General features: G+C 39.0%; 1 protein-coding gene across 1 annotated transcript in view; it reads left to right on the plus strand.

Annotated features, from left to right (window-relative positions):
- The first annotated feature begins 2,752 nt into the window (after positions 1-2,752).
- The window catches only part of LOC306755101 (copine-9-like), a 119,341-nt gene continuing 110,065 nt past the window's right edge, over positions 2,753-12,028 (plus strand). The window contains exons 1-2 of the mRNA XM_079239356.1: positions 2,753-3,020; positions 7,488-7,528. Of these exons, the coding sequence (XP_079095482.1) occupies positions 2,941-3,020; positions 7,488-7,528 (121 nt within the window). The 5' untranslated portion in view covers positions 2,753-2,940. The remainder of the gene's footprint in view (positions 3,021-7,487; positions 7,529-12,028) is intronic.

A 12,028-nucleotide genomic window follows, 5' to 3' on the forward strand; every position in this document is an offset into this window, starting at 1 on the left:
TTAAACGGTATGACTCTCAAATGTAATGCAAACTGGGCAACTCACCACTTAAGTTTTATTATCCAGTATGGCATTATGATACATTTGTAGCCTTTGTGTCCTCCATAAAAATCCCACACTAATAAAGACTGAATAGATTGGATTAAAGTGGATTAAATCATTCAGATATCCTGATGACATGAACTCCTTTAAACTCAACCTAAACTCATCAACAGAAGAACAACAGGCTTCTTTTCTTTTCATGGTTCATCAGGATGTTTAATCTCTTCTGAAAGTTGCTGTTTTCACAGCTCTGACTGTCTGACATGACTCTGACTACCTGGAATCTGCACCTGAATCCTGTGGCCAAAACATCTTGCATGTAGGTCAGACAGCGGACTGATTAAGCCTGAAGGACCGTTAGGAAGGAAACACTTGTGTGAGTTCAAATTCTCAAAGTGTGAAAGTTTAAAAAGCAGCTCACATAACCCAACAACTCCTCTCCAGATACGTTGAACTGCAGAAACCTTTTGAATGTCTTGTGCTCAGGGTGACTGAGAATCTACACCAACAAACTGCTCTGACTGGAAACAGATCCTTCTGCATCGACCGCCAGAAGGCAAACAGGATGAAAGGAGGAACTTGTGCTTCAGTGTCCTTTGGGCTCTGTGCAAACACCTCGCCATGACGCCTGAACCAACAATGAAGTTAAAACTTTACTGTCTTGACATTTCATGTTTTCTGACTTGGCTAAAAGAGTTTTAGTATCTTAGGTTTACACATGAAACTCACTTGTTAAAGAAGCTGAGAGAAGACATGAGGTCAACAGAGTTGAAATGAAAAGGAACCACTCTGCAGGAAAATGGCCATCAGCATAATTTGAATCCACAGAGAAAAGTCCGAATGGAGAGAAATGGGATGCCTTCGCCAGATTCACATCCCAATAAAATGTTGTGGGAGGCTGTGAGCAGGCAGTGTATGCAAGAAAAAAACAAAACATGAAGCATCTGGGGGAACTGAATGAGACGGTGTTGGTCAAAAAGCTCATGTTAGAAGCTGCTGGACGATTGTGCAATGCCTGTATGAAAACTTTTCAGCTAAAAGAGGGAATATGAGGCATTGCAAGCTTCTCAGACCAAGGCGTAGATAATAACAGGAAAAACAACAGTATGAAACAAGGAAGGCAGATTTCATGTTCATAAATAAATACATTCAGAAAGTTAGAAAGCCCTACTGAGAAATGCAACGATAATGATAACAGCAGTGATAAGAAAGTGTTACATGTTTAAATGACACATCCTAACAAAGCTATAGTGTGCTAACTAAGATGAAGAGGAGACCAGGCAGCCAGGTTAGTCATAATAATGTACAATATTCCTCAGACAACCCAAATTCACCTCTGGAAAAGGAATGTTTTTACTGTAAAAGTTATCAAGATCTCCTGACCACAGACAAACTGGAATCTGACTTTCTAGATGGTGATGGTGGATCTCAGTGGTCAGGAAGACCATAAGACATGTATATTAACAGCAGACCTGTGTTTGTAATCTGTACATAGACTATTGTTCCAAATTCAAGAGGGGGAAAAAATCAGCTGAAAAAACAAAACCTCTAAAATACTTGAATTCACCTCTGGGATTAATAAAGTGTCTTCAGTTGTTTGCATTTTAATTAATTCATTTTGTCACTTTATTTTTTTTTATTGTTTGTAATTCGGTGATAAGCTGCCGTTCAAAAAAAAAAAAAAAGTCAATGATTCTTTTATTTTTTATTTTATTGTTTTTTATTTTATTGACATGCGGGCAAGAAAATGACATTGTATGAACACGATGCTAGGATGCAGGTTGGACTGGAGGAGAGAAATCAGCTCAACAAACATCTGGATTAAAATCTGCATTTATGGGTCTAGATATGTAAAACCAGAGTTAGACATGAAACACTGTCAGAAAAAAGATGTCTCAGGATTCGTTAGGAATTTTGTATTAAACATGAAAGTTTTCCACGACAGTATTTTTCAACTGATCTGCATCATTTCAGTTCGTAACCATCAGTCTTTTAGTTACCATAGGCAATCTGTCATTTTAAAAAAAAGAAAGATAATTTATATTCAATTCAATTCAGCTTTATTTGTCGAGCACCACTTCACAACAATTTTGTCCCAAGCTAATTCATACATTATGTCCTAAAATATATTTTATACATCGGATGCAGATGCAGATATGATGCTGACATTCATTTTAAATGCATTTCACCACATAGATTAAATCAGATTTCTTTTTAAATATGGCATGAATTGTGATATTAAAATTATCATTATAATAATCATCATTCCAACGGAAATAGTTTTACATTATTCTTGTTTTCTCTGGGCAGTCAAACCAAACACATTATCCAATAAAACAAAAGACAACTTCAAACCTATAAGCTTCTGAAAAAAATATGTGCAAAAAAAAGATTCATTTGATTTTGACCCAGAGGGAGTTCCTCATCAGGGCAGTTAGGAGAAAACAAGATGTATGAACTGCTAATATTCACAGCTTTAATATCCCATGTTAGCCTGGAAAAGGTGGTCCATAATGAAAGTTTATTGCCTCAGAAACATGATTAATAGATGTCACACACCGGGAAGAGGGAGAAGGATCTGCAGCCAGCTGGCGGCGCTCTCCTCCCTCCTCCTCAGCGCCGGACAGACACCGGCAGCGCACCAGGAGCGCACCGCGAGCGCACGAGGGATGGATGAACTTTAAATCCCACAACTTTCACTGCGCCCCTGTCTCTCAGCCTGTCGGTCTCCCCCACACCCCCATCTCCCACCTCCGCCGCTCGCTCATCCACCACAGCGACCACCCCGCTGAAGACCATGGATGTACTGCAATCGGGGCCGTGAATGATCAGTTCTTTCGCCTCCTTTCCTTCCTTGTTTTCTCTCCCAGCGGATCCTCATTAGCGTCGTGAGTCGAGATGATGGCATCAATAGGGGAATTCGATCCTCTGAACACCAGAGTCCCTGCAACTAAAATAGAAGTTACCGTGTCGTGCAGGTAAGGTCAAACAAATCTCCTCTCACGAAACAACATTTATGTCTTCTATTTCCTCTTTTCCGCAGTTTGAAAGTCTGTCATTTAAGCAACTTCATCAAAATACCTTTTCTATAAGATGCTGATTAAAAGCACAGAATTTCTTATAAGTTGAGCAGATGTGTGTGATCACATCTATCTATCTATCTATCTATCTATCTGTCTATCTATCTATCTGTCTGTCTATCTATCTATCTATCTATCTATCTATCTATCTATCTATCTATCTATCTATCTATCTATCTATCTGTCTGTCTATCTATCTATCTATCTATCTATCTATCTATCCATCTATCTATCTGTATGTCTATCTATCTATCTATCTATCTATCTATCTGTCTATCTATCTATCTATCTGTCTATCTATCTATCTATCTATCTGGTAAATGGTTAATCCCAGCTGTCGGGATTAAAGTCATTAAAATCTTGATTTTTTGCATGAAGTCTGGCCGATGGCCACATGGATTCCCACGGCTAACCCCAACATGTGTAGCAGACCACAGAAAACCCAACATAATAAATACAGTGGTGATATTCGGACTATTGATGACCATGACTTTGACGTTTTTCAATAAAATGGAAGAATAAAACATGTGCTTGGTTGCTTCTTTAGCTGAATGGTTGGCTGGCTGTGTGACTGACTGACCGAGGGGCTAAAACCCGGTAGGGTTTTTTCCAGACCGTCAGCCTGCTGCCTTTCTGCCTGCTGGTGTTCTGGCTGACTGTCTTTCCAATCCGCTCTTGAATAATGAATAGCTGTTGCTCCTGTGGAGGTCCTCCTGAGATCATCCTGACTTGAATTGGCTAGACACCTGAGTTATACAGCCCCAAACCGGGGAGCGCAAAGTGAACTCACATGAGGACCTGGTCCTGCGCATCGCTCTCAGTTCTAAGGATTTATTCACCAGGATGGAATAGAATAATAATCTGCTTCTTACCTGGTTCTGAAATGAGGTAAATACAACCTCAGTGATGCAAGAATACGTGCCTTGTTGCAACACATTAATATTAAAACATACCTATTGATAAAAAAAAAAAAATCAAAATACAGCTTCTATTTGTGGAATAACTTGCTGCAGTACAGTCAGTGAAAATAATCACGTCAGTGTTTTTAGCTGTTTTGAGGATTTTTGGCCCCCTCTGCTTAACTGTGTTACCTCATTTAGTTGGCTGTAAGATGTCAAGGTTTACCTCAAATTATCACTCTTCCAGCACCGTGTTTGACATTTAGTATGAAGTATTTGTGCAGATATGATGTGTGTACTTTTTACTAAAACATGGTGCTGTGCATTATACCACACCTGTTAGTGTTGGCAAAAACTTTAACTTTTAACATGCTAACTCAAGCCTTTTCAGTCTGAGATGTAGCGTCTACGTTTCAGACTTTCTCAAAGCGTTGCAGTCTGACTCAGGAGTAAATTTACTGGGATGTACACTTCTACAAAGACTTTCTTGCAGTTGTTTCTCACGGTGGCGTAATGGACTCCAGATTAGCTGGAGATGGTCATGTGACTCTCCCCAGATTTCTGGAAAGCAACAATTGCTTCTTTAAAATCATTACTAATTTTTCCTTCCTTATATTTTGTTTAGAAATGTTACAAACTACCAGAACGTATGCCTTTAAAAAGGAGTCACACTTAGGTGAATTTAATAAATTATAAAGTCTATTTAATAAATACTACTTGGCTGCTGCTTACCTGTTTATTTCCAATGGAAACACGACTGAACTTCCAAGATGATTATCTAATATGTAAAACCTCCAAAGAAGGTAAACTTTTTGTCTTTTATGGCTGTAAATGATTAAGTTTTCCCACTTCAGTCATGGATATACACCAAGGCTTTATTTTACCTTCAGTTGTTTGCTTTTGAAGTGATTTTTTTCTTTATTTCTTTAGAGTGCAAGCAAGCATTCAGCACAGAATATGTTTCTTTTAAAGTGGTATTGAATAATGATTGAAAGCTACAATGATGAAGAACTATGCCAATTAGCCACCTTAGTGGCCACCAGAGCACCCCCACCCCCATTACACTTCTACATTTAGCTTTTTGAGTTTCCCGGTAAAGTTCAGCATGAAAGTTAGATTTTAGCATACAAAATCACCAGATGGTCCCAGAGATTATGTCAGTATGGGACCATTACTTCCACTTGGGCCAGGGGTGGGCAACTTCGGTCCTTGAGGGCCGGAGTCCTGCAAGTGTTTGGAGTTTCCCTGCTGCAAAACACCTAACTCAAATTAATGGCTAATTAGGAGACTAGGGCAGATTTTAATGTCAAGTTCTGCACTAGCCTGCTAATTAGGTCTCATGTGTGGCAGGTCGGTTGCAGCAGGGAAACTCTGAACTCTTGCAGGACTGCGGCCCACCCATGACGTAGACCAATTGTGTTTTCAGTGTCACTTCTCATTGATTTTTCTTTGGCTTTTGTTGTTTCCTTTAAATGTGCCCAAAAGTTGTGTTGTGGTTGGTTGCCATAAACCACAGGTGTCGAACTCCAGTCCAGGGCCGGTATCCTGCAGGTTTTTGTTGTCCCCATGCTCCAAAACACCTGACCTAAAGTCATAATGGGTTGACAAGAAGCTTTTGGATTCATTGGATTTAAATCAGCTGTGTTGGTGGAAGGACACAACAACAACCTGCCGGATACCGGTCCTTGAGGATTGGAGTTTGACACCCCTGCCATAAAGTTGTTCCTCAGACAACAAGAGATCATTATTCAAACTATCGGAGTGAAAAAAACATCGGAGAAAGTGTTGGCAGCTCTCAGTCTTCATAGTCTCTAAAGTTTCGCCATTGAGAGGTCGAAACTTCAACATTTTAGCTAAAATTCTCCTGTTTTTGTCATGGTGGTGATGTGTTGGAAGTCACAACTGGATCTCGTAGCTAAAATTTAGTACAAAGACGTGTCCTTTTGTCTTCTTCTTTTCTTTTTGTGTTTATTAATACAATTTTTTTGTTTTTGTTATTGCTTTAATACTTTAACGAAAGGCCAAACACCGAACAGAAAGAATTCATTCTTGAGCAAAAGTCATGTTCTTAGGGCACATTAAAACACCACATTAGTTTTATTTTCCTTTTGCTCTAGATTTGTTGTTTACTGCTCATCTGTGTTGCTCTGGTAGACTGCCCTTCCCATCACGCTCCTTTGTTTTCTGTGTTCATTGAGAGTTGCATGTCGTCGTCTTTGCCACCTGTCTGTTCCTGTTGTCTGCCAGTTTACTGCTGTTTATTCAGCTGCTTGCAATTTTGTCTGAGGGATTCTCTGACTTCACAGTACCTTTCGTGTGTTTCCTCCTGTAAGTTTTAAAGTTCTATTTGCTGTTTTTATCATTTTACAATGAAGTCAAATCACATCCTTGCTGTTGTCTTTAAATTAATATCTGTTCAGTTTTTATCAAGACTTGAAGCAGTTTAGAGCACCGCAGCTGAAATAGACTGAAAGTAATTATTGATTCGCATGTTGTCCTGCTCAACTGAATTCTGTCTTCGGGCATAAAAAAAAAAAAAAAAAAAAAAAAGAGTGTAAGATTTACATGGTAATAATCTGTCACAGAACATGAACACGGTCAGCAAAGAACTGCTGATAAAATATACTGGCCCCAAACTACTCGCTTAGATTTGGAAACAAACATTTTCCTGTTTACAACACAAGAAAAGACAAATCATTGACAAAGTTGCGGCTAATAAATAAAAGTTTCTGGATGTCGAGCCGCCAAACGTTGACAAACTGCAAAAGTTTTATTCCTGTTTGAGTCTGACTCAGTCGAGCAGCTGCTGCGCTTACACAAGTTTCACATTTTTGATGAGCAATGAACAGACATTTTACCCAGGAGAGACATGATCTGATCATTCATTCAGCATCAGGTGCAGAATCTAAACATTTTGCATCATGCAGTACCAGTCAAAGGTTTGGACACATCTTCCTCTTAAAGCACAAGACCCAGGAAGAATAGCTGCAGCTAGCTGCTGCAAGCTAACGGGGATGCAAAACAAAATCTGTCCATACTTTTGACTGGTGCGAGTTATCTGAAGAATTTCTTGTGGGATGTTACATGATACACAGTGTTAGAATCAGGTTCATATTGCAGTTGGATATCCGTCTCTGCAGCAGGAAACAAAGCATCACGCTCCCAAGCTGCGAGTGACCTCATCAGCTTTCCACCATAACCACATGCTTTATGGGCTTACCGTGGATTTCATCTCAGACAAAACAGTTTGCACAAAACTTTCTGACTGCCGCTTCCACAGAATAATTTGTTGGGAATTAAATGTGACCTAACTTTGGGGGCTTCGCCGACACTTTGGAAACCTTCGCCACAGCAAAGAACAAAAGAGATAAAAATGGAATTTAGAAAATGGTGATGAATAAATTGTCTGGAAACAATGAGGAGGGCTGAAAGGATCTATTTTTACCTGCATTCTTTCTCTCAACAGGAATCTGCTGGATGTGGATACATTCTCCAAGTCAGATCCTGGTATGTATAAACCTTTTATCACCTGCTTGTTTTTATTTCTTTTCAGATGACCAGTTTCCATTTAAAGCTGTTGTAATCAACTTTTCTTTAAAAAAAGCTTTTTTTTTTCTCATCTTGATGACATGAAAAGGATGAGGATGTAATAAAGGTTAGGCCCCTCCTCTGTGTCTCTTCCATTAGTCACTAACCCTAAAGGTCAGAGCCATCTCTGCGTGAAAACATCACCGATACAGAACCAGAGTGAAGAGGGGCAATAAAGAGCAAGGACGAGATGATAGAGGGCATGAAATTGGGTCAAGATTGAAGAAAGGTCAGAATGTGAGGCTGCCTGGCTGCAGCATGTTGGGTTTTACAGAGATGATCGCAGACAGGAAGGAAAAACGTCAGAGCCTGCGTTTGGATTTTACTAGTACTGACGGAGAAATGTTTGTTTTTATGCTGAGCTCTCGACCTGCAGACGTTAACCTGGTTTCTGACCAAGTCATTTACATTTTAAGGCCTTGAACCCCAAAAACGTCATTTAAAAAAAACTAATATACAGTTGTGCTCATATTTATTCATACCCTTTCATTAAAGAAGCAAAAAAACAGCTGCCTGTAAAATAAGCTGAAATTGACTAAAGTAATAATAAATAAAAATTTTATGAAAATCATTACAATATTTTCTAATTCTGGTTCAATAGAAATATTTTTTTTAAAGCAAACAAGTAAGATAATTAATTACATATTACATAACTCATAAACAAATATTTAGTTGAACAATCTTTTCATGTTTCCGCTGTAATGAGTTACCCTGAGGATCCGTAATTCAGCCACACACAGGGAGTTCTGGACAAATGACCAGTTTATTGGTGGAGGAGTATGAAAAGAAGATCAGTCTGGGGGAATGGTCTGCAGAAGAAACCAGGCAACAGCTGGGAGGTAAACAGGATGGCAAAATACTCATCCAGGCAAAGACAAGGCTCAGAGATCCAAAGACAGGCAGGGTCGGTAACCAGAAGATCCGAAAGGTAGCGGTATCCGTCGAGGGCAAGGCAAGGAGGGTAATCCAGGGGCATAAAGCAGAAGGTCGGCAACTGAGGAACAATCCGTAGACCGCTGGAACAAAACTAGACAGGTCTGATTATTATCTGGCAGAAAAGGAGGGATTGGAGGGAGCTTAAGTAGGCAGTGAGAGAAAAGGAAACCAGGTGAACTGAATGAGGTAGCAGAGGCAATTAGGAAGCCAGCAGGTGGATCGAGTAATCAATGATGAGCGCCAGGAGATCAGGGTGGCAAAAACATGACATCCGCTCCAGTCAGGTGTTTTCTGTTCCTCTCAGTCAGACTTCTGCACCTGTTGACAGGTATTTTGTCCTGCTGTTCAACAGAAAAGTCCAGGACAAATTTGGTTGTTTTTTATTTCTCTTTCTTCAACTCAGTTAAATGAAAAAAAAAAACAGTGTCTTATATTACTAAATTATATTTTTGTAAAATTTTAGTTATTGTTCCTTTTTAAGTCTCCAGTTATTTGGGTGACTGTTGTAAAGTCAGCCTTTTCTTTAATGAAAGGGGATGAATACATATGAGCACAGCTGTAGATACTAGTAGATAGTGCCACCAGAGGCACCGGACTCACACTGTCATTATTTTTCCTCCATTAAAGAAATAGAAATTCACCGTTTTAATAATTATGTTGAAGTTCATGAAGTTCTTGAAGGTGCAGGCGTCACTGAAGACTGCAGTATGTAAGAGAGTGTATGAAAAACACAGGATTTATGAAGTTTATGAGCTGCAGCTGTAGCTACAAAAATCATTTAATCCCAAAATCCTTTGTGCGCATCCAAGATGTTTCAGACAGTAAGATCAATATTTGTGCAAAATGCATTACATTTCAAGCTAACCTTGGTCTTACCATAAGTGTTGTCGCCATGACGATGTATGAGGTGAAATACCAGTTATTTCACAGCAAACGTTTATTTTCTTTTTATTTTAACCTTGTGTGGAAAACAGTTTACAGCAGAATTATGTGTGTGTGGTGTTTCCATGTTTGTCACAATTGCTTCATTTTATAGTTTTCAAATAAAACCGAGGCATTTTTTTCCAGCCTGAGAGAAACAAGCCTTGTAATGACCCATCCTACGGCAGGATACACACTGACTTAATACCTATAAATTCTGATTGCTGTCTCCCAACAAGATGTTTTAACTGTAAAAATTCAGCACATCATAATTTACATAATCTGGATACTATCATATCTAAGATTACTGAAATATCAACACACTAATTTGGAGAAATCAGAATTCTATCTTAATTATGAGGATATTCATGTATTTAAATGTAATTTTAATTTTGATTAAATGGGCTTCCATACATATCTGCTGTAAGGGACATTGTTGTAAGTATTATTTAGATTGTGAAACAGAATAATTTAATAACAATAATAATAATAATAATAACAGTTTTTCTAAGCAGAGGAGGGAAAACAACAACAATCATTGGGATCCTAGAAATGAATTAAGGCATTTTATTATTTATATCTGAGAACTAAGTTAAATAATAACAAAATCTGAAGATGTATGCCTTGAGGAAATTTAACAATGAATAAAGTTGAATGTTTTCTCCCGGTTTAAGCTTCCTGTTGGGGCTCCGGCTGAGGGAAGGTTTGTGACTCAGATCATGAATCATGACTTCATCCTAAAAGATTATCATCTGATCTTTGAGCCAGATGTCCCACCCCTATCACAGTGTATCAAGATGGAGAAACACCAAAACCAAAATAAAAGAGGAATGCAACAAGCCAGTGATCTTCCCACCGCACCAATCCAAACTGCTTTATTACAAGTTTCATGGGTTTATCCTTTTGTCCTTCTGACTCTAAAGCTTTCGACAAACTAAACCAAGTCTAAGACGATCTGTGTGATGCATTTGGGACCCAAAAGGGTACAACTTTCTCAGACAAACAATGCGCATGGTTCAGACAGGCAGTCGGGCTTTAAATGAGTTGCACAAATCACAGCTGGAGAGCACAGCTGTCCAACTCCTGGTCATGAAGCTTGGGTGATAATGTGTGTGACTGATGACAGATGTTCAGGCCGCCCGAGGAACTACTGGCCTCCAACCAGTACAGACAGGAAGAAGCGGTGCATACGTTTCTCTGTCAGCTTAACACACGTTCAGGGATGTGGAAACCAGTGCTCTGAGCAGCCTGTTGCTATGTAATTTGGGCAGACAGTGTTGGGAATTTTAAGTAATAATCAGAAGAAAAGATGTTTGATTCAATGTTTAATCATTTCTTTTCTGTGAAAGGAGTTTAAATGAATCATCCACAGAAAATAATGCTAAAAACAAGACTGCATTACAGGAAAATAGCACAACACAAGTTTCATGTCAAGCAGTAATAAATATGAACAGACAGGTGAGACATTTGTGTAAATATACTGTGCATTTTTGTACCTTTTTAACATTCTGTATTTTACTAAAATATGTTAAAACAAGCATCTTTGAATGGCTGTAAGATTTCCTGAAGCAAAACATCTAAAATCAGCATGGGAAACACATTCTCACAGCAGAACACAGCTACATAGCTCTCCTGCTTTTTTCATCCTCATGTCACGGTGATTTTCAGTCGCATCTTGTTGCTGAAAGACTATGATTCACCTGCAACTACTTGCAATTTTTCTATTCCGTGTGATGGTATAGTCCCAATGCTTACTGGTGATTTGGTCTCTGATGAAGAAGAAGAAGCAGGGTGAAGGATGGTGTTAAGCTGCTGACTCATACCAGGGATTACTGAAACCAGAACATCCAACACAGTCCATAACAACAGCTTACACATTTTCTATCCTGAATTATAGACTTGTGCACAAACAAGCATTACATGTTTTCTTACGAGACAGAACTCTGTTGTTTTTTGCATATTAGACGGCAGAACATCAGAGAACAACACATATTCAATTGAGAAAGTGCAACACATTCATCCACAGGATGTCATTTTAAGGCCTTTAGCTGTTTACTTCATGCTTTTGCCTCTACTTCTGTTGCTGGCCTGATCCCTGCACACTGCCTGCCTTGGTTTTGTTTTGAATCCCTCCACCACCCCAACATTCACCTGTTGGCTTCGGGTAAAAGAGAAAATATAATTTGGAATTTACTTCAAAATATTAATTTGATTAGAAACATATATACACAAGGAGCCATGGGATTGGAACAGCTGCCAAACTACATGTCTTTGTAATGTATTGATTTATTATCTTGTGAATTGTCTGACAGAACCATGCTCATCATCTGCAGTTGTGTAACTTTATGGCTTCTTCAACTCTCTAAGTACTGATGTATTTTTTCTGGCTACTCTCCCGCTACAGTCACAATACTGAATTTCGGCAGTTTTTCTTAGTGAGGGGCCGCCAATAATGGCTAAATTGGCATCCATCTTACATCCTACATGTACTCTTAGCTCTCTCCAGCAAGTAAAAGTATCTTTCCTGTCCTCTCCATCCCAACCAGTCGAGGCAGATGGCTG

Source organism: Telmatherina bonti (assembly GCF_933228915.1).
Source record: "Telmatherina bonti genome assembly, chromosome: 4".
NCBI classification, from domain to species: Eukaryota; Metazoa; Chordata; class Actinopteri; order Atheriniformes; family Telmatherinidae; genus Telmatherina; species Telmatherina bonti.